General features: G+C 35.5%; 1 protein-coding gene across 2 annotated transcripts; it reads right to left on the bottom strand.

Annotated features, from left to right (window-relative positions):
- Window positions 1-252: 252 nt before the first annotated feature.
- On the bottom strand, window positions 253-3,541 carry LOC139851898 (probable glycosyltransferase At3g07620). 2 transcript variants are annotated; one of them, XM_071841094.1, is made up of 5 exons: window positions 3,414-3,541; window positions 2,082-2,701; window positions 1,834-1,964; window positions 1,403-1,757; window positions 253-1,115 (listed from the first exon to the last, which is right to left on the bottom strand). In XM_071841094.1, exons 2-5 carry the CDS (start codon window positions 2,649-2,651, stop codon window positions 447-449), a joined length of 1,725 nt encoding a protein of 574 aa, XP_071697195.1. In that variant the 5' UTR covers window positions 2,652-2,701; window positions 3,414-3,541; the 3' UTR covers window positions 253-446. The 2 variants fall into 2 exon arrangements, with proteins under 2 accessions (XP_071697195.1, XP_071697196.1); XM_071841095.1 differs by having other exon boundaries at window positions 1,834-1,910.
- Between the last annotated feature and the right edge of the window lie 22,775 nt (window positions 3,542-26,316).

Genomic DNA, 26,316 nt, shown 5'->3' with positions numbered 1-26,316 from the left:
CTATTGAATATATTTATAATTATAATTACTCGTGTTTTACCTCTTGTATGGTGTTGGATTTCTTGTACATAGTGTATCTCATATATATATAGATGGATACTCACTGGTATCTTAAAGGCTTTGTAATACTGCGCTGCTCCGAGTTCTAACATATACATATTCTTTGCTTTTCAGGGAAAAAAAAAAGAACATGATTATGATTACAAGTTACATAACACTTTACAATGAGCAATTCTTATGCTAATCCACATGAATTTCATATATATCTATACAAATAAACATTGTATAATCCTCAAACAAGTAGTGATAAAAAGAAAAACAAACAATTGTATATCCAACAGTAAGCCCTATATGTGTAAATCACTTGATACAAGCTGCTCAACATTTGTATATCGAATGTCGAAAAAATACTACTGCTATACATCGAAAAAACCCAGCCATTGTTATCATCTTGGATTTATTCTGAAGACTTTATTGTACCATATAGAATGAAGTATCATATGAAAGATATCATACTTCACAGGCTTAACATGCCAAAGAAAATGTTGTTGTACCTGTTTTACCCTCTTCTGCATAACCAAGTACTTCGAGTCCGAAATCGACAAAAGAATATTCTTCAAATTCGGTATATCTTTCTCCTTTACAAAAACAGCGAACGATTCCCAATTCAAAACCTCAAAAAACGGAGGGACAAAATTGTCCGATATAATAACGGGAACACACTCGTAAAATATAGCCTCTACGACTCTCGGACTATTAACTTCATAACCCTTTGCGCATATACAATACTTGCTACTCTTCATGTATTCTATATAAACGTTATTGTGTTTAGATTTCGGAAGCTTCCCGAAAATTTTCATGTCAGGATCTTTGTTTTGCCAGTGTTGTAGAAGAATCTGACGAAGGTTACCGTGCATTCGACCAGCAAAGAACGCAAGATTCGATCGTTGGGAAACGGGTAGTCCACCGAATTGTCTTAACGGGTTTTTAGCAGAGCTGATAAGTGTTTCGGGTAAAGCTACATCTTTTCCTAATTCGAATCCTTCTTTTTTGATGTCTGAGTTGCACATAGCCCTTATGCAACTATTCATATATTTTTCTGTTATGGCTGGGGCCTAAAAAGAAATAAATGTAAGCCATTATAAAGGAACTCGTCGTGACCCGTAACCCATTTTGACCTGTAACCCATTTGTAACCGATTTGACCAGTGAGCCATTTTGACCCGTAACCAATTATGATCCGCAACCCACTTGACCCGTAACCCATTTGACCAGTAACCCATTTTGACCTGTAACCCATTTTGACCAGTTACCCATTTTGACCTGTAACCAAACCCGCCAAATTCACCAGGACTAGCTATCATTATAGAAACACATGTCAAATTGAGGATTATATAGCTTACCCAATCATGACAAGCAACGAAGAAATGATCAGATCCATCGGTTCTGTTCCAAAATTTATATTTCCCAATGATTAAATCAAGAAAGTTCTTCATGTACTCTTCCAAGTTTTTGTGACTGTGAGAGTCGGGTACGTATAATTTTACTTCTAACATTCGAGAGCTAAAAGGGATATAAAACAAATGCGCTTCTTTCGGATTTTTAGTAACAAAATGTTGACTTTCTTTCATATGCTTCATAAACCATCCTTCAGATGCATATATTCCCTTAAGCACTGCTGTTGGCTGATGAAATATAGGTTTTTCGCCCTCATTGTAAATGTATACCTTAAGAGTCTTTTCCATTAATTCGTAGCTCCTGAATTTTGTTAAAATTTATTAAATGTTTATGCGCAACCATCATTAATTCACTGCTTCAACACAAACATTCTTACCTCTTAAACCTTGAAATGTTAACGTACAAGGAAGGATTTAGTGCAGGATCATTTTCATTGATCGGAGCATTCTCAATCTGCAATTTTGCGTCTAGTAATTCTTGATCAGCTAAAGAAGACCATCTTGGTTTCTATATATAGAAAACGAAAACATATATATATATATATAGCTGATAAGAAACATATTTTGACTAGAACGACTCCATGAGATCGAACGTAATGGGTAGCTAAGAAGAATATTTACATACCATTGAACGAGATGAAGCACGATTCTGAGCCAACATATCATGCATATCTGAGATTGTCACTACGTCCCTCATAGAATGAGCTTCGTTTGCAGATGCTTTATCGTCTGAATGAATAGTTTTTTCCTGTGATTCTTTAAAATCTTGGAACAATTTTGATGCATCTGGTTTAGATGTTTCGTGCTCCAAAACTATTGTAGAATCGGTTAGTGTAGCATTGACTGTATTGGGGAGTTCTATATCAGGTGACTTGGTAGGTGCTAAAACGACTGCAGCCATGGGACTAAAAGCACCATCTACATTCTCTTCTAACGTTGGATTACTATCATAACTCGCATTTAAGGCATAACTGTGAGTGATATCCTCAAATATTTGAGGTCTTTGTGTAGAAGCTTCGAGTTGATAGCTTCCATTTACGTTGACTATTTGAGCCTTGCTCGCAGAAAATAACGATGATACAACATCACCATACGGAAACTCGAAATATTGAAGCACCATAAGTACAGCAAATACTAATGCCACAAGCCACACCAATCTCTTGGTTTCGAGTAAATACTGAATTTCGTGACCCATAGTAACAAGGCAGTTGTAAAGGCACTCGACACATACAAATCCTACCACCACTGCAAATTGAATCAGATTTATGTTAACAAAAAAAAAAAAAAAAAAAAAAAAAAAAAAAAAAACCTACAAATTTAACAAAAACCGCCAACATGGCGGTCCATGTAACACTTTCCAAAATGTGACAATTATACTTATAAATGGCAAAACGATTATACTGAGATGTACGCGGCCTAACTGGTTTATACATTTACCATCCGAGACTTTCTATGGCCACCTCAAGGTACCTGCTTGTGAGATTTGAACATTAGACCTCTTGTGAGGATAGGTGGACCTGATCCCTAGGCTATATTGGGATGGTTTGATAATTAATAATTAATAATTAATAACTATAATTATACCAAAAGCTAAAAAGTTTACATACCAATAAAATTGATATTTTATGTAATTTATTCTATCAAAAATGCATAATGGAACCCTGATTAAGAACCCTAGAAAATAAATACAATTAACATCGAACATAATCCAATTAAGCAATCAAGTTATATCAATTTCCACCACAAGTCTAAACTCTTTCCATCAAAAATAAATAAATAAATAATAATAATAAAACAGAGTAAAATGGAAATAAAAACGTTACAAATTTAGTAACTTGAAAACAGATTGGCCAATTCATGCGGATCTTACTTTACATCAATTAGTCAAAAGTTTATTTCATTGGTTTAAATGAAAACAAATACTATATAATGAAAGTAATATAGGTTTGAAAGTTACCTGTAGTAAAGCAGTAGCAGTTGCCATGAAAGAACGAAATGGAAGTTTGTTTTGATTGTTGACAAACGTGAATCGGAAGTAAAATAGGGGAATAATGGTAGTGTTAGTTTTGCTGCTGAATTTTTAATTGATTGGAAAATGATGTCTGTGTTATTATAATATTTTTTAATTTTTTATTTAATTTAGATTATTTGGTAAGTGTGTTAGATTTAGTCCTTTCAGTTTCATTTTGTGAAGTAAAAGTATATACTTTTCAAATTTTGGAATTGTTTAAGTTTATAAGTTATAGCTCAGAACTATAAATTTAAGTTGGAAGATGATAACTATAATTCTTAGGGTTATAGTTATATCTTTTATGTATGACAATACTTTTTCTAAAACTTGTAATTTAACATATGTATTTAAATAAAAGTAATTTTTTATAAAAATAAACATGTCATAATTAATGTAAGTAATTTTAATTATATTAAATGAAAAACTTAACTATTATCTTAAGAGTTATAATTTCTTTACATTTTTAAAAACAAGTAAACATGTAACTGCTTAAATATTGACATATTTTTTTTGAACGCCTGTATCGTCATCATTTAGAGGTGACTTACTGAAATGTCCCGTTCTTATTGATTAAAAACGTTCCATATTAATTGATTTCGTTGCGAGGTTTTGACCTCTATATGAGACATTTTTCAAAGACTGCATTCATTTTTAAAACAAACCATAACCTTTATTTCATAAATAAAGGTTTAAAAAGCTTTACGTAGATTATCAAATAATGATAATCTAAAATATCCTGTTTACACACGACCATTACATAATGGTTTACAATACAAATATGTTACATCGAAATCAGTTTCTTGAATGCAGTTTTTACACAATATCATACAAACATGGACTCCAAATCTTGTCCTTATTTTAGTATGCAACAGCGGAAGCTCTTAATATTCACCTGAGAATAAACATGCTTTAAACGTCAACAAAAATGTTGGTGAGTTATAGGTTTAACCTATATATATCAAATCGTAACAATAGACCACAAGATTTCATATTTCAATACACATCCCATACATAGAGATAAAAATCATTCATATGGTGAACACCTGGTAACCGACATTAACAAGATGCATATATAAGAATATCCCCATCATTCCGGGACACCCTTCGGATATGATATAAATTTCGAAGTACTAAAGCATCCGGTACTTTGGATGGGGTTTGTTAGGCCCAATAGATCTATCTTTAGGATTCGCGTCAATTAGGGTGTCTGTTCCCTAATTCTTAGATTACCAGACTTAATAAAAAGGGGCATATTCGATTTCGATAATTCAACCATAGAATGTAGTTTCACGTACTTGTGTCTATTTTGTAAATCATTTATAAAACCTGCATGTATTCTCATCCCAAAAATATTAGATTTTAAAAGTGGGACTATAACTCACTTTCACAGATTTTTTACTTCGTCGGGAAGTAAGACTTGGCCACTGGTTGATTCACGAACCTATAACAATATATACATATATATCAAAGTATGTTCAAAATATATTTACAACACTTTTAATATATTTTGATGTTTTAAGTTTATTAAGTCAGCTGTCCTCGTTAGTAACCTACAACTAGTTGTCCACAGTTAGATGTACAGAAATAAATCGATAAATATTATCTTGAATCAATCCACGACCCAGTGTATACGTATCTCAGTATTGATCACAACTCAAACTATATATATTTTGGAATCAACCTCAACCCTGTATAGCTAACTCCAACATTCACATATAGAGTGTCTATGGTTGTTCCGAAATATATATAGATGTGTCGACATGATAGGTCGAAACATTGTATACGTGTCTATGGTATCTCAAGATTACATAATATACAATACAAGTTGATTAAGTTATGGTTGGAATAGATTTGTTACCAATTTTCACGTAGCTAAAATGAGAAAAATTATCCAATCTTGTTTTACCCATAACTTCTTCATTTTAAATCCGTTTTGAGTGAATCAAATTGCTATGGTTTCATATTGAACTCTATTTTATGAATCTAAACAGAAAAGTATAGGTTTATAGTCGGAAAAATAAGTTACAAGTCGTTTTTGTAAAGGTAGTCATTTCAGTCGAAAGAACGACGTCTAGATGACCATTTTAGAAAACATACTTTCACTTTGAGTTTAATCATAATTTTTGGATATAGTTTCATGTTCATAATAAAAATCATTTTCTCAGAATAACAACCTTAAAATCAAAGTTTATCATAGTTTTTAATTAACTAACCCAAAACAGCCCGCGGTGTTACTACGACGGCGTAAATCCGGTTTTACGGTGTTTTTCGTGTTTCCAGGTTTTAAATCATTAAGTTAGCATATCATATAGATATAGAACATGTGTTTAGTTGATTTTAAAAATCAAGTTAGAAGGATTAACTTTTGTTTGCGAACAAGTTTAGAATTAACTAAACTATGTTCTAGTGATTACAAGTTTAAACCTTCGAATAAGATAGCTTTATATGTATGAATCGAATGATGTTATGAACATCATTACTACCTTAAGTTCCTTGGATAAACCTACTGGAAAAGAGAAAAATGGATCTAGCTTCAATGGATCCTTGGATGGCTCGAAGTTCTTGAAGCAGAATCATGACACGAAAACAAGTTCAAGTAAGATCATCAATTGAAATAAGATTGTTATAGTTATAGAAATTGAACCAAAGTTTGAATATGATTATTACCTTGTATTAGAATGATAACCTACTGTAAGAAACAAAGATTTCTTGAGGTTGGATGATCACCTTACAAGATTGGAAGTGAGCTAGCAAACTTGAAAGTATTCTTGATTTTATGAAACTAGAACTTTTGGAATTTATGAAGAACACTTAGAACTTGAAGATAGAACTTGAGAGAGATCAATTAGATGAAGAAAATTGAAGAATGAAAGTGTTTGTAGGTGTTTTTGGTCGTTGGTGTATGGATTAGATATAAAGGATATGTAATTTTGTTTTCATGTAAATAAGTCATGAATGATTACTCATATTTTTGTAATTTTATGAGATATTTCATGCTAGTTGCCAAATGATGGTTCCCATATGTGTTAGGTGACTCACATGGGCTGCTAAGAGCTGATCATTGGAGTGTATATACTAATAGTACATACATCTAAAAGCTGTGTATTGTACGAGTACGAATACGGGTGCATACGAGTAGAATTGTTGATGAAACTGAACGAGGATGTAATTGTAAGCATTTTTGTTAAGTAGAAGTATTTTGATAAGTGTATTTAAGTCTTTAAAAAGTGTATAAATACATATTAAAACACTACATGTATATACATTTTAACTGAGTCGTTAAGTCATCGTTAGTCGTTACATGTAAGTGTTGTTTTGAAACCTTTAGGTTAACGATCTTGTTAAATGTTGTTAACCCAATGTTTATAATATCAAATGAGATTTTAAATTATTATATTATCATGATATTATCATGTATGAATATCTCTTAATATGATATATATACATTAAATGTCTTTACAACGATAATCGTTACATATATGTCTCGTTTAAAAATCATTAAGTTAGTAGTCTTGTTTTTACATATGTAGTTCATTGTTAATATACTTAATGATATGTTTACTTATCATAGTATCATGTTAACTATATATATATCCATATATATGTCATCATATAGTTTTTACAAGTTTTAACGTTCGTGAATCACCGGTCAACTTGGGTGGTCAATTGTCTATATGAAACATATTTCAATTAATCAAGTCTTAACAAGTTTGATTGCTTAACATGTTGGAAACATTTAATCATGTAAATATCAATCTCAATTAATATATATAAACATGGAAAAGTTCGGGTCACTACAGTACCTACCCGTTAAATAAATTTCGTCCCGAAATTTTAAGCTGTTGAAGGTGTTGACGAATCTTCTGGAAATAGATGCGGGTATTTCTTCTTCATCTGATCTTCACGCTCCCAGGTGAACTCGGGTCCTCTACGAGCATTCCATCGAACCTTAACAATTGGTATCTTGTTTTGCTTAAGTCTTTTAACCTCACGATCCATTATTTCGACGGGTTCTTCGATGAATTGAAGTTTTTCGTTGATTTGGATTTCATCTAACGGAATAGTGAGATCTTCTTTAGCAAAACATTTCTTTAAATTCGAGACGTGGAAAGTGTTATGTACAGCCGCGAGTTGTTGAGGTAACTCTAGTCGGTAAGCTACTGGTCCGATACGATCAATAATCTTGAATGGTCCAATATACCTTGGATTTAATTTCCCTCGTTTACCAAATCGAACAACGCCTTTCCAAGGTGCAACTTTAAGCATGACCATCTCTCCAATTTCAAATTCTATATCTTTTCTTTTAATGTCAGCGTAGCTCTTTTGTCGACTTTGGGCGGTTTTCAACCGTTGTTGAATTTGGATGATCGTCTCGGTAGTTTCTTGTATAATCTCCGGACCCGTAATCTGTCTATCCCCCACTTCACTCCAACAAATCGGAGACCTGCACTTTCTACCATAAAGTGCTTCAAACGGCGCCATCTCAATGCTTGAATGGTAGCTGTTGTTGTAGGAAAATTCTGCTAACGGTAGATGTCGATCCCAACTGTTTCCGAAATCAATAACACATGCTCGTAGCATGTCTTCAAGCGTTTGTATCGTCCTTTCGCTCTGCCCATCAGTTTGTGGATGATAGGCAGTACTCATGTCTAGACGAGTTCCTAATGCTTGCTGTAATGTCTGCCAGAATCTTGAAATAAATCTGCCATCCCTATCAGAGATAATAGAGATTGGTATTCCATGTCTGGAGATGACTTCCTTCAAATACAGTCGTGCTAACTTCTTTATCTTGTCATCTTCTCTTATTGGCAAGAAGTGTGCTGATTTGGTGAGACGGTCAACTATTACCCAAATAGTATCAAAACCACTTGCAGTCCTTGGCAATTTAGTGATGAAATCCATGGTAATGTTTTCCTATTTCCATTCCGGGATTTCGGGTTGTTGAAGTAGACCTGATGGTTTCTGATGCTCAGCTTTGACCTTAGAACACGTCAAACATTCTCCTACGTATTTAGCAACATCGGCTTTCATACCCGGCCACCAAAAATGTTTCTTGAGATCCTTGTACATCTTCCCCGTTCCAGGATGTATTGAGTATCTGGTTTTATGAGCTTCTCTAAGTACCATTTCTCTCATATCTCCAAATTTTGGTACCCAAATCCTTTCAGCCCTATACCGGGTTCCGTCTTCCCGAATATTAAGATGCTTCTCCGATCCTTTGGGTATTTCATCCTTTAAATTTCCCTCTTTTAAAACTCCTTGTTGCGCCTCCTTTATTTGAGTAGTAATGTTATTATGAATCATTATATTCATAGATTTTACTTGAATGGGTTCTCTGTCCTTCCTGCTCAAGGCATCGGCTACCACATTTGCCTTCCCGGGGTGGTAACGAATCTCAAAGTCGTAATCATTCAATAATTCAATCCACCTACGCTGCCTCATATTCAGTTGTTTCTGATTAAATATGTGTTGAAGACTTTTGTGGTCGGTATATATAATACTTTTGACCCCATATAAGTAGTGCCTCCAAGTCTTTAATGCAAAAACAACCGCGCCTAATTCCAAATCATGCGTCGTATAATTTTGTTCGTGAATCTTCAATTGTCTAGACGCATAAGCAATCACCTTCGTTCGTTGCATTAATACACAACCGAGACCTTGCTTTGATGCATCACAATAAATCACAAAATCATCATTCCCTTCAGGCAATGACAATATAGGTGCCGTAGTTAGCTTTTTCTTCAATAACTGAAACGCTTTCTCTTGTTCATCATTCCATTCAAATTTCTTCCCTTTATGCGTTAATGCAGTCAAGGGTTTTGCTATTCTGGAAAAGTCTTGGATGAACCTTCTGTAGTAACCAGCTAGTCCTAAAAACTGGCGTATGTGTTTCGGAGTTTTCGGGGTTTCCCACTTTTCAACAGTTTCTATCTTTGCCGGATCCACCTTAATACCTTCTTTGTTCACTATGTGACCGAGGAATTGAACTTCTTCCAACCAAAATGCACACTTTGAAAACTTAGCATACAATTCTTCCTTCCTCAATACTTCTAACACCTTTCTTAAATGTTCACCGTGTTCTTGGTCATTCTTTGAGTAAATAAGTATGTCATCAATGAAAACAATGACAAACTTGTCAAGGTATGGTCCACACACTCGGTTCATAAGGTCCATGAACACAGCTGGTGCATTAGTTAAACCAAACGGCATGACCATAAACTCGTAATGACCGTAACGTGTTCTGAAAGCAGTCTTTGGAATATCATCTTCTTTCACCCGCATTTGATGATACCCGGAACGTAAGTCAATCTTTGAATAAACAGACGAGCCTTGTAGTTGATCAAATAAGTCATCGATTCTCGGTAGTGGGTAGCGGTTCTTGATGGTAAGTTTGTTCAACTCTCGGTAGTCGATACACAACCTGAATGTACCATCTTTCTTCTTGACAAACAAAACAGGAGCTCCCCACGGTGATGTGCTTGGTCGAATGAAACCACGCTCTAAAAGTTCTTGTAATTGGCTTTGTAGTTCTTTCATCTCGCTGGGTGCGAGTCTGTAAGGAGCACGAGCTATTGGTGCAGCTCCTGGTACAAGATCTATTTGAAATTCAACGGATCGATGTGGGGGTAATCCCGGTAATTCTTTCGGAAATACATCAGGAAATTCTTTTGCGACGGGAACATCATTGATGCTCTTTTCTTTAGTTTGTACTTTCTCGACGTGTGCTAGAACAGCATAGCAACCTTTTCTTATTAGTTTTTGTGCCTTCAAATTACTAATAAGATGTAGCTTCGTGTTGCCCTTTTTTCCGTACACCATTAAGGGTTTTCCTTTTTCTCGTATAATGCGAATTGAATTTTTGTAACAAACGATCTCCGCTTTCACTTCTTTCAACCAGTCCATACCGATTATCACATCAAAACTCCCTAACTCTACTGGTATCAAATCAATCTTAAATGTTTCGCTAACCAGTTTAATTTCTCGATTCCGACATATATTATCTGCTGAAATTAATTTACCATTTGCTAATTCGAGTAAAAATTTACTATCCAAAGGCGTCAATGGACAACTTAATTTAGCACAAAAATATCTACTCATATAGCTTCTATCCGCACCCGAATCAAATAAAACGTAAGCAGATTTATTGTCAATAAGAAACGTACCCGTAACAAGCTCCGGGTCTTCCTGTGCCTCTGCCGCATTAATATTGAAAACTCTTCCACGGCCTTGTCCATTCGTGTTCTCCTGGTTCGGGCAATTTCTAATAATGTGGCCCGGTTTTCCACATTTATAACAAACTACATTGGCATAACTTGCTCCGACACTACTTGCTCCGCCATTACTCGTTCCGACACCATTTGTTCCTTTCGTTCTATTAACCCCTGGTCCGTAGACCTCACACTTCGCCGCGCTATGACCATTTCTTTTACACTTGTTGCAAAATTTGGTGCAGAACCCCGAGTGATTCTTTTCACACCTTTGGCATAGCTGCTTCTGATTGTTGTTGTTGTTGCGGTTATTATTGTTGTTGGGATGATTGTTGTAGTTGCTGTTGTTGTTGTTGTTGTTGTTGTTGTTGTTGTTGTTGGGCCGTTTGTTGTAGTTGCGATTGATGTTGCGATTGTTGGGATAATTGTTGCGATTATTGTTGTAATTGCTGTTGTTGTTGTATTGGTGATTCTTATCACCGTTTTCCTCCCACTTTCTTTTGACTTGCTTCACATTGGCCTCTTCAGCAGTCTGTTCTTTAATTCTTTCTTCAATTTGGTTCACGAGTTTGTGAGCCATTCTACATGCCTGTTGTATGGAGGCGGGCTCGTGTGAACTTATATCTTCTTGGATTCTTTCCGGTAATCCTTTCACAAACGCGTCGATCTTCTCTTCCTCATCTTCGAATGCTCCCGGACACAATAGGTACAATTCTGTGAATCGTCTTTCGTACGTGGTAATATCAAATCCTTGGGTTCGTAACCCTCTAAGTTCTGTCTTGAGCTTATTGACCTCGGTTCTGGGACGGTACTTCTCGTTCATCAAGTGCTTGAATGCTGACCACGGTAGTGCGTACGCATCGTCTTGTCCCACTTGCTCTAGATAGGTATTTCACCATGTTAACGCAGAACCTGTGAAGGTATGCGTAGCGTACTTTACTTTGTCCTCTTTAGTACACTTACTTATGGCAAACACCGATTCGACCTTCTCGGTCCACCGTTTCAATCCGATCGGTCCTTCGGTTCCATCAAATTCCAAAGGTTTGCAGGCAGTGAATTCTTTGTAGGTGCATCCTACACGATTTCCTGTACTGCTAGATCCAAGGTTATTGTTGGTATGTAGCGCAGCCTGTACTGCGGCTATGTTTGAAGCTAGAAAAGTACAGAATTCCTCTTCATTCATATTCACGGTGTGTCGAGTAGTCGGTGCCATTTCCTTCAAAATAGTTAAATGGAACAAGTTAATCATACAGAATATTAAGAGTAGTTAATAGTATTTCGTAGCATAATATGAACTCATTTATAAAAGCTTTTTCTTCATATTAGCGTTTTATAAGTTTAAATTCGGGTAGTACCTACCCATTAAGTTCATAGTTAGTAGCTAATATACAATTCAACTACTACAATTCTATATGAAAAACTGATTATAATAATATTTCGCGTTCAAACTTTTATACAATATTTTACAAACTTACAATACCGCTTATTTTACATAAAGCATGAAATATAGCACACAATAACTTTGATACAAGATAGTTGTGAAGATAATTCTAGCTAGTACACAAGTCGTTCAGCAAAGGCAATAAAGACACGTAATTCATACGTCCAGAAACAAGTCATGCATTCTGGTTTTACTAGGACTACTTCCCATCCTTGGTCTTGTGCAACATAACCGTTATGGCCGTTGATAAGACAGGTGTTGTAACGTCGTCAAAGGGACGAGGGTTACGTAATGTCCAACAGTCCCGTAATAATCTAAAAACCTTATTTCTTACCCCAATTACCGACTCCGTCACTTGTGGAAACGTTTTGTTTAATAGTTGTAGCCCGATGTTCTTGTTCTCACTTTGGTGAGAAGCGAACATTACTAATCCGTAAGCATAACATGCTTCTTTATGTTGCATGTTAGACGCTTTTTCTAAATCACGAAGTCCAATATTCGGATATATTGAGTCAAAATAATTTCTTAACCCATTGCGTAAAATAGCATTTGGATTCCCCGCAATATATGCGTCAAAGTAAACACATCGTAACTTATGGGTTTCCCAATGTGATATCCTCCATCTTTCAAACGAAAGTCTCTTATAAACCAAGACATTCTTGGAACGTTCTTCGAATGTCTTACAAACTGATCTCGCCTTAAATAGTTGTGCCGAGGAATTCTGGCCGACTCTAGACAAGATTTCATCAATCATGTCTCCGGGTAGGTCTCTTAAAATATTGGGTTGTCTATCCATTTTGTGTTTTTAAACTGTAAAATAGACAAGAGTTAGATTCATAAAAAAATACTTATTAATACAAGCAATTTTTACATATATCATAAAGCATACGAACACTATATTACATATATTACACCACACGAATACAACTATCTTATTCCGACTCGCTCGTTTCTTCTTCTTTGGTTTTGGTTCGTTTTGCCAAGTTTCTAGGGATATATGATGTTCCCCTAATACGAGCCGTCGTTGTCCACATTGGTTTAGAAAAACCTGGTGGTTTAGAGGTTCCCGGGTCATTGTTACAACTTAAGGACTTCGGGCGTTGACGATACATATAAAGTTCATCGGGGTTAGAATTAGATTTCTCTATTTTTATGCCTTTTCCCTTATTATTTTCTTTTGCCTTTTTAAATTCAGTTGGGGTAATTTCTATAACATCATCGGAATTCTCGTCGGAATCCGATTCATCGGAGAATTGGTAATCCTCCCAATATTTTGCTTCCTTGGCGGAAACACCATTGATCATAATTAACCTTGGTCGGTTGGTTGAGGATTTTCTTTTACTTAACCGTTTTATTATTTCCCCCACCGGTTCTATTTCTTCATCCGGTTCCGATTCTTCTTCCGGTTCCGATTCTTCTTCCGGTTCCGACTCTTCTTCCGGTTCCTCTTCAGGAACTTGTGAATCAGTCCACGAATCATTCCAATTTACATTTGACTCTTCATTATTATTAGGTGAGTCAATAGGACTTGTTCTAGAGGTAGACATCTATCACATAATATCAAACGCGTTAAGAGATTAATATATCACATAATATTCACATGTTAAAAATATATAGTTTCCAACAAAATTTGTTAAGCAATCATTTTTCAAGTAAACACGGTCGAAGTCCAGACTCACTAATGCATCCTAACAAACTCGATAAGACACACTAATGAAAAATTCTGGTTCTCTAAGACCAACGCTCTGATACCAACTGAAATGTCCCGTTCTTATTGATTAAAAACGTTCCATATTAATTGATTTCGTTGCGAGGTTTTGACCTCTATATGAGACATTTTTCAAAGACTGCATTCATTTTTAAAACAAACCATAACCTTTATTTCATAAATAAAGGTTTAAAAAGCTTTACGTAGATTATCAAATAATGATAATCTAAAATATCCTGTTTACACACGACCATTACATAATGGTTTACAATACAAATATGTTACATCGAAATCAGTTTCTTGAATGCAGTTTTTACACAATATCATACAAACATGGACTCCAAATCTTGTCCTTATTTTAGTATGCAACAGCGGAAGCTCTTAATATTCACCTGAGAATAAACATGCTTTAAATGTCAACAAAAATGTTGGTGAGTTATAGGTTTAACCTATATATATCAAATCGTAACAATAGACCACAAGATTTCATATTTCAATACACATCCCATACATAGAGATAAAAATCATTCATATGGTGAACACCTGGTAACCGACATTAACAAGATGCATATATAAGAATATCCCCATCATTCCGGGACACCCTTCGGATATGATATAAATTTCGAAGTACTAAAGCATCCGGTACTTTTGATGGGGTTTGTTAGGCCCAATAGATCTATCTTTAGGATTCGCGTCAATTAGGGTGTCTGTTCCCTAATTCTTAGATTACCAGACTTAATAAAAAGGGGCATATTCGATTTCGATAATTCAACCATAGAATGTAGTTTCACGTACTTGTGTCTATTTTGTAAATCATTTATAAAACCTGCATGTATTCTCATCCCAAAAATATTAGATTTTAAAAGTGGGACTATAACTCACTTTCACAGATTTTTACTTCGTCGGGAAGTCAGACTTGGCCACTGGTTGATTCACGAACCTATAACAATATATACATATATATCAAAGTATGTTCAAAATATATTTACAACACTTTTAATATATTTTGATGTTTTAAGTTTATTAAGTCAGCTGTCCTCGTTAGTAACCTACAACTAGTTGTCCACAGTTAGATGTACAGAAATAAATCGATAAATATTATCTTGAATCAATCCACGACCCAGTGTATACGTATCTCAGTATTGATCACAACTCAAACTATATATATTTTGGAATCAACCTCAACCCTGTATAGCTAACTCCAACATTCACATATAGAGTGTCTATGGTTGTTCCGAAATATATATAGATGTGTCGACATGATAGGTCGAAACATTGTATACGTGTCTATGGTATCTCAAGATTACATAATATACAATACAAGTTGATTAAGTTATGGTTGGAATAGATTTGTTACCAATTTTCACGTAGCTAAAATGAGAAAAATTATCCAATCTTGTTTTACCCATAACTTCTTCATTTTAAATCCGTTTTGAGTGAATCAAATTGCTATGGTTTCATATTGAACTCTATTTTATGAATCTAAACAGAAAAGTATAGGTTTATAGTCGGAAAAATAAGTTACAAGTCATTTTTGTAAAGGTAGTCATTTCAGTCGAAAGAACGACGTCTAGATGACCATTTTAGAAAACATACTTTCACTTTGAGTTTAATCATAATTTTTGGATATAGTTTCATGTTCATAATAAAAATCATTTTCTCAGAATAACAACCTTAAAATCAAAGTTTATCATAGTTTTTAATTAACTAACCCAAAACAGCCTGCGGTGTTACTACGACGGCGTAAATCCGGTTTTACGGTGTTTTTCGTGTTTCCAGGTTTTAAATCATTAAGTTAGCATATCATATAGATATAGAACATGTGTTTAGTTGATTTTAAAAATCAAGTTAGAAGGATTAACTTTTGTTTGCGAACAAGTTTAGAATTAACTAAACTATGTTCTAGTGATTACAAGTTTAAACCTTCGAATAAGATAGCTTTATATGTATGAATCGAATGATGTTATGAACATCATTACTACCTTAAGTTCCTTGGATAAACCTACTAGAAAAGAGAAAAATGGATCTAGCTTCAATGGATCCTTGGATGGCTCGAAGTTCTTGAAGCAGAATCATGACACGAAAACAAGTTCAAGTAAGATCATCAATTGAAATAAGATTGTTATAGTTATAGAAATTGAACCAAAGTTTGAATATGATTATTACCTTGTATTAGAATGATAACCTACTGTAAGAAATAAAGATTTCTTGAGGTTGGATGATCACCTTACAAGATTGGAAGTGAGCTAGCAAACTTGAAAGTATTCTTGATTTTATGAAACTAGAACTTTTGGAATTTATGAAGAACACTTAGAACTTGAAGATAGAACTTGAGAGAGATCAATTAGATGAAGAAAATTGAAGAATGAAAGTGTTTGTAGGTGTTTTTGGTCGTTGGTGTATGGATTAGATATAAAGGATATGTAATTTTGTTTTCATGTAAATAAGTCATGAATGATTACTCATATTTTTGTAATTTTATGAGATATTTCATGCTAGTTGCCAAATGATGGTTCCCACATGTGTTAGGTGACTCACATGGGCTGCTAAGAGCTGATCATTGGAGTGTATATACCAATAGTACATACATCTAAAAGCTGTGTATTGTACGAGTACGAATACGGGTGCATACGAGTAGAATTGTTGATGAAACTGAACGAGGATGTAATTGTAAGCATTTTTGTTAAGTAGAAGTATTTTGATAAGTGTATTTAAGTCTTTCAAAAGTGTATAAATACATATTAAAACACTACATGTATATACATTTTAACTGAGTCGTTAAGTCATCGTTAGTCGTTACATGTAAGTGTTGTTTTGAAACCTTTAGGTTAACGATCTTGTTAAATGTTGTTAACCCAATGTTTATAATATCAAATGAGATTTTAAATTATTATATTATCATGATATTATCATGTATGAATATCTCTTAATATGATATATATACATTAAATGTCTTTACAACGATAATCGTTACATATATGTCTCAATTAATATATATAAACATGGAAAAGTTCAATTAATTAAGTCTTAACAAGTTTGATTGCTTAATATGTTGGAAACATTTAATCATGTAAATATCAATCTCAATTAATATATATAAACATGGAAAAGTTCGGGTCACTACACTTAACTACTTTCGCTATTAAATATCACCTACACACGCATTAGGAGGAAACTAAAATCAAAACAACTCTAACCGTACGGTTGAAGGTTGAAAAAACCTCATATGAGAAGCTAATTGTTGGCAGTACCAATTAGATCACGACCCTTAAAATCAAACATGCACTTTCTTCTTGTGAAAAACGGGTCACCCCCTCGTATACCACTCAGCCAATATCTCAATGGTTTAAATATTCATTCACTTATTATATACCTATATCTAAAAGGCAAAGGCCAAATGAATAGTACTATTTATTTTTCCACTTTTCGCAAACTTAACCCCCCAACTTTTATTAAAATACAAGTCGCACCCCACTTTACACTCTTATTAAAATACAAATCGCACCCCCACTTTATACGTATATTTTTTCCCAAATTTCACAAACTTAATCCCCTAACTTTTATTAAAATAGAAATCGAACCCCCACTTTACTAAATTTTTTTTTTTTACTAATACTCAATTTTCACAAACTTAACCCCCTAACTTTTATTAAAATAGAAATCGAACTCCCACTTTATACGTATATTTTTTTTAAATTTCACAAACTTAACCCCCTAACTTTTATTAAAATACAAATCGAACCCCCACTTTACTAACTTTTTTTTTAAATAAAACCCGAACGCTAAAAGAGGCAACTTTCACAAAAGGAACAACCCTTCAATGTTACATGTCGAAATTTTTTTTTTTTACAAAATAGATCAAGATTTTTTTTTTTAACTCGCATTCAAAACGGAGCCCCCGGCACGAAGCGAGGGCTCCACATCTAGTATTATATTATTTGTGAGACTAAAGTATCATGTTGTCGGTGGCGGTACCAGGATTTTATTTCATCGGGGGCAAAAAAAAAAAACGTGGCAATTTTTTGGGCAAAAAATGGAGGTTTTTAGGCGAATTATGGAGGTTTTGGTGCAAAATTTTAATGTTTGTGGACAAAATTTGAAGGTTTTGGGGTAAAAAAAATTTGAAGATTTTTGTGCAAAATTTAAAAGTTTGGGGCAAAATATGTAGGTTTTTGGACCAAAAAATAAATCCACTTGGAGCAAAGTCGAAAAATTCAAAAATTTTACACTTAAAATTACAAATCTACTGGGGGCGGGTGCCCCCGCCTGTCCCTTAATAAAACCGCCCCTACATGTAGCCCTGTAGCAGCTTAAATTTTACAAGTAAAATTATTCCTCAGTACACTATATTATATACTTTATAATATTGGAAAATAAAATCGTTTGTTATCATAACTTTCTATAAGTAAATGACAATAGAGTCTAAATCATCAAATTTGTTATCATCAAAACTACAAAGAATATGTTGAATTGCACTTTGGAAAATTTAAAGGGACTTTAATGACATTTATTAAATTGTAAGGTAGTAAGTGTTAAGTGTTCTATTCTTCGATGGCGGAAAAGGCGCTAATTATGGGAGACTTTTTATTGTAAAAGTGAGCAGGATCGTGTACCAATAATTTCAATGAATAAATTTAACTTTTTCGTTTCTCAATGTTTACTGTATAAAACACATGAATTGTCTTTTTCTTTTTCTTTTTTTTTTCTTTTTTTCTTTTTTGGAAAGGGAATTGATTCGTACACCACCTCAAATTTGCCATACACCACCAAATAAATTATTTGGACATTTATACCCTTCATTTGGTGGTGTATGACAAATTTGATAGTGTAAAAGAAAGGGTAAAAATGTCTAAATAATTAATTTGGTGGTGTATGACAAATTTAAAGTGGTGTACGGATCGACCCCTTTTTGGAAAAGCTCACATGAATTGTCCTTGCAATTTTAGTAGACAAAAATAGTAATTTTTAAAAAAAAAACACGCAAATTTATTTAATAAACCACGATCATTACATAAAAAGATGACGTTGTGGATGGTGGTGGGGATCACAATTCGAAGGATTAAATTAACGGATTTTTTCAAGGTGCGGCCGATCAAGATGTAATTCCACCTTCGTAGGGCACTTTATTTGGTAATGCTTCGTCAAAAGTTTTATTGTACTCTTTCATTTCTCAAAATAAAAAAGGCATTGTTGTCAAAACTTGGAATGATAAAGTTGAATGGGTGGACAATAGATCACGGAAAGAATCGTCGAAGAAAGTTTAGTTCGATTAGGTTTAAGTTTCGTTGTTCGTTTCTTAGGTGTTTACTTTGTGTTGTGTATTATGATTGCTTGTTTAGTTGCCTAATAGTGGCGGAACTTGAAAGAACTTATAGGAGGGTCAAAATAAATTTATCATAAGAGCACTCGGTATCCATCATTCAATCTCACCGTCCCCCTAAAATCGACGCTGGGATCGATGGTCGGTTGACACCGGCACGACGTCGATTTCGCCGTCGATTTCCAGCATCCCAAATTCGACGGTGGCTTCAACGGATGAAAATTTTGAATATTTAAAAAACTAGCCGTTTTAACGGCTAGTTTTGCTATTTTTTTGTTTTGTTTTGTTTTCCTTTTTATTCTTATAAATAACACCATATTTCCTCATTTTACACACACACACACACACACCTATTATTCACCTTTCAACACAATTATCATTATTCATCAATTTTTTTTTATCTTTTTTTCTCAAAATATGTCGTCTTCTTCGAGTACTTTCGGCGACTCGTTCACAAACTATACACTAAACGTACTTGAAAATTTATCCGGTGAAGAAGAAGTTAACTTGTAACATCCCGTCTTTTTCCGTTTACTTTCCGTTATACTATTTTAAAATCCGTTATATAATTATAACATCTTCCGTTAATATGCATTTTAAAATATTTCGTTTAGGTAATTCACGCGCCCGCTTTTAAACTTGAGGGACTAAACTTGCCAAGAGACCAAAGATTTGACTAGGTCAACTAGTCAAACATTTCTCCTCCACTAACTCATTCATCTTCTCTTTCTCTTTTGATACTTCCAAATCCTCTCAACATTCAATCAAAGATTCATCATCTATTCAAGATCTAGCAAGCATCAATTCAAACAAATTACATATTTGGAATCCTTACATCTTCCTCTTCGAATCTATACCAACTTTATTGCATTTGGGTAATTTTTTAAAAACACTAGATTTTGTGTTTTTGATGTTTTTAACTTATGAAAGTGTTAATTAGTGTCTATGGCTCAAGTCTAACATGAATATATGATTTGTATACTTGTTCTTGTTATTTTGATGTAACTAGCTTAAACTTGAAATGAGTGTGCTTAATCTTGAGTTTTGGTTGATCATATGTTGTTAGATGTTAAAAGTGCATGTATTAAATGTGTTACTAGCATCACTAGCTTCAATTTGGTATGTAAGTTGACTTGGAAAAGCCTCATTAACATGATTAAGGATTTTATGATTTTTAGTTAGGGTTTGGTAGCCTTAAAAGTGATCTTTGATGCATTAAAAGCCTTGCGATATTGTTTGTAAGTGTTTAGTAGTATTGTATGCGTAATTACCTACGAAACGGCGTATTATATGTGTGTAGTAAGTTCCTGTTAACACCTATTTCCTTATGAGGTAAGGCTTAGTGCGTCAACAAGATACTAGAAGTAATCTAGCTTTAGGAGGGCGGAGTGTTTCCGATTGATTTTTACCCTCGGAAAATAATCCCTGCAGACCCGGTTCACAAGTATAGAAACTTGTGGGGTGGCTTAATCAATCTGTCGTCCGTAGAGCGTAAGAGTGCTAGCCGGATGACTTCTAGTAAGAGAAAGTAGAGAGAGAAAGAGAAGTGAAGTCTCAGCTCTCAAAGTTGTAAGAATATCTGAACTGTGTAAAATGACGACCCAAGGGGTCTATTTATAGTGTCAGATCCACCAAATTGCTAGGGGACACGTGTCAAATGATGATACGTTCTGTTATTCGTGATCCGAAATTTATGCTGAAGGTGGCGTTCTCCGGCCAGGACTTACGCGCTAGGCGGCCTTCAGGGCTTATGCATGACGGAGCAGCCTGTACAATGGAGAACGCTGGACGGTTAACTCCACAAAACTGTTGTTTCCAGCCTTCCTGATGCTACTTTTATGCAACCATTATGCCTTTTATGTGTGTATACGATAGGATACACCATTAAGTCCCCCCAGTTTAATGACTTAAGCATTTGAAGAATGATTAAGTCGTTAAACTTTTAAAAACGCATGCCAAACCAGCCTGTTCATTGCCCACTTGCATCGGGGAAAACATTTTAGGCATTAAATGCAGACGAGTTTTACTGACGCTGTTATGATTAATTTTTTACGGCTGAGATCATCCACGCGCCTCCAGCTGTAAAAAGTGTTATTTTGTACCCTTCGTTTAAACTCACCCCTACACGTGTCTTAATTGTGGCCATAAAAATTGCATCGATGAAATCCTATAAAAACCGTCATAACCCTGTTACCATCACTTTTTTACTTTTGCCAAGATCTAAAAAGCATATTTCTCCCCCAAATCTTCATCGCCTTCTTCAATCTTCAACTTTTTAAGGTTTACCGTCTTCCAAGGTCAGTACACTTCATCTTACTGCTATTTTCTTCTCGTTGATATCTTTTACTGTATTATCATGGCTTCTACACGGAGTACTGGCTAAGAGCACGCTAAGTCTTCTTCGTCAAATACCGCTGACATCCCAGAAGTTAGCACGATGGCTTCATCATTGACAAGTGAATATTTAGATGGCTTAAAGATTGCCTTCCGCTATCTCAATCAATACAACCATGTTCTTCCCACCAATAGACAAACTGCTGACAACCCTCCTGAGGGGAAAATTACTTTATACGCCTTACAAATTACCCACGGCAACCTCCGTGTTCCCCTTACTAACTTTCTTCTTCGCCTTCTTAGATATTATAAGGTCTGTCTTAGTCAAATGCATCCCCACGGCCTTCAAAAAATCATCCTTTTTGAAATGTACTGCAATGCTATTAATATAAAGCCTCGCATTAAAGTTTTTATCTCTTTGTTTAGAATTCGCACAATTAGTGATTGCTGGCTTACTATTGATAGTAAGAAAAATAACCATTTTGTTGGTCCGAATAGAGTTTCAAATTTGAAGGACTGGAAAAGTCCATTTTTCTTTGTTGATGAGACCGTTATTCCGGAAGAGTACTCCGTTGTCCGGGAATGGGGTGCTATTGATGCTGGTATAGGAAAGGGCGTTAAGATTTCTCCCTCAGAGCAGCGGATAGTAAATAGCTTGAAAGAGCTCCGTCTTCTGCCCAGATCATACAAAAGGTATGAGGAAATTCTTGTGCTGTGCAAAGTGAGTCAAGAATGGCCAAGCAATTCTGTGCCAGTACTTCGTGAGAAAAACCAGGGTAGGATGTGATATGATCATCCTATTATATATATAGATTTGTGTCTATTGTTTGTTATGTTTACTTATATTGTTGTTTATGTATAATTTTTGCAGCCAACTCCGTGATGCAGGTTCGCTCTTCTCTTTTATCCGCTGATCTTGATGATGATGTAGAGGTCACTGCTCGTGACAAAACTGCTGAAGAACTAGAGGCCGAGAGAGTTGCAGCTGAAACTAAAGCTACTGCTGATGCTGCTGCTGCTACTGAAAAGGGGAAAGAAATTACTGTGAGCAGCTCAATCAGTGAATCCGAGTCTGAACATACAGACACTGAGCGGACAGCGGATGATACCACCACCGTCGATCAACAAACATCGGGGTCAGTTGACATCACGGGTGAAACTAACCCCACTCCTCCTCCAACCCAAAAGACAAGAAAGAAGAGCGTAGGCTCAAAAAGGGCGAAGAGTACAGAGGAGGGCAAAAAGCAGAAACGCAGGAGAAGTATGTCCATTCTGTGCTTTCTTGAAAATGCTCATGTTTTTGCGTACAACCATTATGTTTGTTCATAATGCTAATTTGTTCTTGTTAGTGATTTTAGAAGAGTCGGATGATAGCCAGGGGAAGACCGCGGAGGGCGGTGAACGGAGGACGGAGGAGATTCTTGAAAGTGAAGGAGAGAAGGGCCTGAAAACGCCTGACCCAAACTTTACTCCATTCGATGAATCTGAATTTCATGAAGATAGGCCGGAAGGCAACTCTGCTTATCATTCTCCTCCTCCTAATATCACTAACCCAGCTATTACATCCTCCAATGTTCAAGAGCCAACTCTTCCTGCTCATGTGAAGGCATTGCAGGCCATCATTGCAAACCCTGCCACTAAGGATAAAGAATTTGCAACTCTTCTTCAGGTATGAATGATAAGACCTGCTGCATGTATACGTTTGTAACCTATTGATGTGAGTTGCCTGAAATTACTCATAAATTTTTTTCTTGTACAGGGTTGTGTTATCCCTGAGCTGAAACCCCAATTCACCGCTCTCCGTTCTGATCAACTCAAGGAATCAACTATGGCAGCTCATGTACTGCTAACCAATCATCTGGACTTTGTGCTGCAACTGCAGAAGCATCAAGAGTCTATTCTTGCTATAGCCCGTAAAGACATAGCTGAAGGTGCAAATGCTCGTAAAAGAGCTGCTGATGCTGAGCGTGCCTTAAGTGATGCGCAAAAAATAATAAAGGCTAAAGAAGTTGAGCTAAAAAATGCTCAAGATGCTGATGTTGTTCTGCAAGGGGAAAGGGATGCTGAGAAGAAAAGAGTTGAAGAGGAGCAGGTGAAAGTGGGTGAGCTGGAGAAGCAGCTGAATGCAGAGAGAGAAAAGTCTGCTGAGCTTCTCCGGAGGGCGAAGAAAGGTGAAGGTAATTTTGCTGAGCTTAAGAAGGGTATACCAGGTCTGATAGCTAAGGTGCTTGGATCCAGTCTTGTAGGGAATCCCTACAATGATTATGTTGATGCTGCCTGCACCCATGCTATTGCTGATGTAACCGGAAAGCTGTTTAAACGCCTTGCTCCCAACCAGACCCCTTCTGCTGCTATTGCCAAACTTATGCCTCCTGGTACTCAGGAAAAGGTTGATGAGACTAAAGACAAATTGATAAATTTGAAGATAAACGTTTATGACGAAGTATGAAGCAAAGAAGATTCATCTGCTCAAGATGTGCTTAGCGTGCAGTTTGATTGATTTTTGTAAAAATGTCAAACAATGTTTTGTAATAAATTTCCTTCTGACCTTGACATTATATACATACTGACTCTATTGTGATGACTACGTGTGTTTACATGCTTGTTGCAAATATTTTGATGCCTAATGCTTTAAAACCAATCGATTATGCACCTGAGCATAAAATTTCTATACACGATTGTGCAGTGTATAATTGAGCAAATCATTTTGAAAAGTGTATAAGGTAATTCATATGTAGACGCCTTGCAATATTAAGTTTTGCTAAATGAATATGATGTCTGAATTCTGTTACACGCTTTCCGTCATAAAATTAATGAGGAAGAATTATGAAGCGTTTTAGAATAATGATTACAAATCAATAGACTCTCCGTCTTACGCCTTCCGTCATAAAGTATATGAGGAAGAATTATGAAGTGTTTTAGAAGAATGATTACAAATCAATAAACTCTCCGTCTTACGCCTTCCGTCATAAAGTATATGAGGAAGAATTATGAAGTGTTTTAGAAGAATGATTACAAATCAATAAACTCTCCGTCTTACGCCTTCCGTCATAAAGTATATGAGGAAGAATTGCTAATTATTTTGCCTTCATACATAAAATGTAGAACTTCGTTCTGTGAAGTAAGTTTTTTATAATGTTTGTCATGACAAGTATCTGAGTTTTGTATCATGCCTCGGTGCGTTCTAGTAAAACTTAAACGTTTTCTAGCCGATCCCTTGTGCCTTTACTGGCCGGCACAAAAGCTTCCGCCATCGGAGGTATTTTTTAAAAATACACTCCTTCTGTGGGCAGGTTATAAATGTAATATTTTACATTTGTCACGGGCAACACTTTGCTTAAGAAAAATATAAAATTTATTGTTCGGTACTGTGCAGTACATAAACGATTGATGACGAATTTAGGTGGATCAAGCCTAATTAGTACGCCATGAATGTTTAATGTATGCAATTGCTAACATATGCACTGTAAAATAACCACAATGGTTCACAGTAAATTGATAAACGTTGCTCTTCATATAATGCGAAAATATGTTCTTCAAATGCCAAATATGTGTATTTTGGCATGAATACAATGATTGTAAAAGGCTATGTCTTCATAAAAATGCTAAAAAACTGCTCTGATAATAAACTTTCATTCTTGATAACATGCTGAGATTTGCTTCTTCACACGCCTAGCGCCCAGCGCTATCCGGCCTACACACTTGATTATGGAATGAAAAACTCCTGAACTTCATCATCACTAAACAACCGATCATGCTTTCTCCAGTTTACGTTGCCTTTTGGTAAGTTCATAAATGTGGATCTCTCCCTAGCCGGTGCCACATACTGTGAATGTATGGTAGCTACTCCGTTAGGAGTTGGGAACCTGATCTCTGCATGAGCTGTCGATGTTATTGCTCCGAATTTAGCCAACGCTGCCCTTCCAAAAAGGACGTTAAACCGAGAATTTCCATCTATGATTGTGAAATCAATTGTTTCTGTTCTCAACAATGGGAATGTGCCCATAACAACTTCCAAACGAATCTGCCCCATGGCATTTACCGGTGCTCCCGTTAATCCAGAAACTTTCAACCTCGTTTGTCTTGCTCTGCTCTGCACATGTCTCGGAAAAGTCTTCAAGCAATGCCAGTAAATGATGTCAGCTTCACTTCCCGTATTTGTGTAGATACAGTTGACAAACTTATTTGCTATTACTGCTGAAATGATCACTGGTTCGACGGACAACACCCAATTCTGAATTGGCTGAAAGATAATTGGAGCATATCTCCAGCTGTCCAAATTGTTGTTTGTTGATTCACCTTCTTCATAATGAATGTCATTGATCCAAACCATCCTAATTACAACTTCTGGAGTTGTCTTGCGCTCTGTGATCCGGTCTCCGTACTGCGGTTGGTTCCGATTATCTCTTCCGCTATGCTGCTCTCTTCTGTTCTCTCCACGGTGTCCTCTGTTACGATCATTCCTTTGCCACGTAAATTTCCTGCGAGGATCATTCCTCCTGTACTGTTTGCCAGGAAACAAATGATTCAGTTCTCCTGCCTTGATTTTTGCTATGATTTCTCTCATCAAAGATTTGCAATTGTCTGTATCATGGCCCCAAGCCTCATGGAAATCACACCACAACTCACTCTTTGGACCCTCCCTTTCCTCCATAGGTGCTGGAGCATTGAAAGTGGTCCGAATTGGTTCAGTGAAAAGGATTTCCTTCGGAGTTTTGGTAATCGCCATGATCAATGGGTGCCTTTCTATTGGCCTTCTGTTGTGGTGAAAATCATTAGGGTGATTGTTTCCTCTCCATCCTCCATTTGAATTGTCATTCCTTCTCTGATTTTTGTCA

This window comes from Rutidosis leptorrhynchoides, chromosome 6, assembly GCF_046630445.1.
Source record: "Rutidosis leptorrhynchoides isolate AG116_Rl617_1_P2 chromosome 6, CSIRO_AGI_Rlap_v1, whole genome shotgun sequence".
In the NCBI taxonomy this organism is placed as follows: Eukaryota; Viridiplantae; Streptophyta; class Magnoliopsida; order Asterales; family Asteraceae; genus Rutidosis; species Rutidosis leptorrhynchoides.
Note: the sequence above shows the minus strand (reverse complement) of the source record. Positions and strands in the feature narration are given on the sequence as shown.

What these genes read in the sequence shown, in the direction of transcription:
- LOC139851898 (XM_071841094.1), bottom strand. Translation starts at nt 2,651, where the DNA reads ATGGGTCACGAAATTCAGTATTTACTCGAAACCAAGAGATTGGTGTGG. An exon ending in GTGCTTCATCTCGTTCAATG is followed by an intron (nt 1,965 to 2,081) that starts GTATGTAAATAT and finishes TTCTATATATAG; the next exon opens with AAACCAAGATGGTCTTCTTT. An exon ending in TCGTTGCTTGTCATGATTGG is followed by an intron (nt 1,116 to 1,402) that starts GTAAGCTATATA and finishes ATTTCTTTTTAG; the next exon opens with GCCCCAGCCATAACAGAAAA.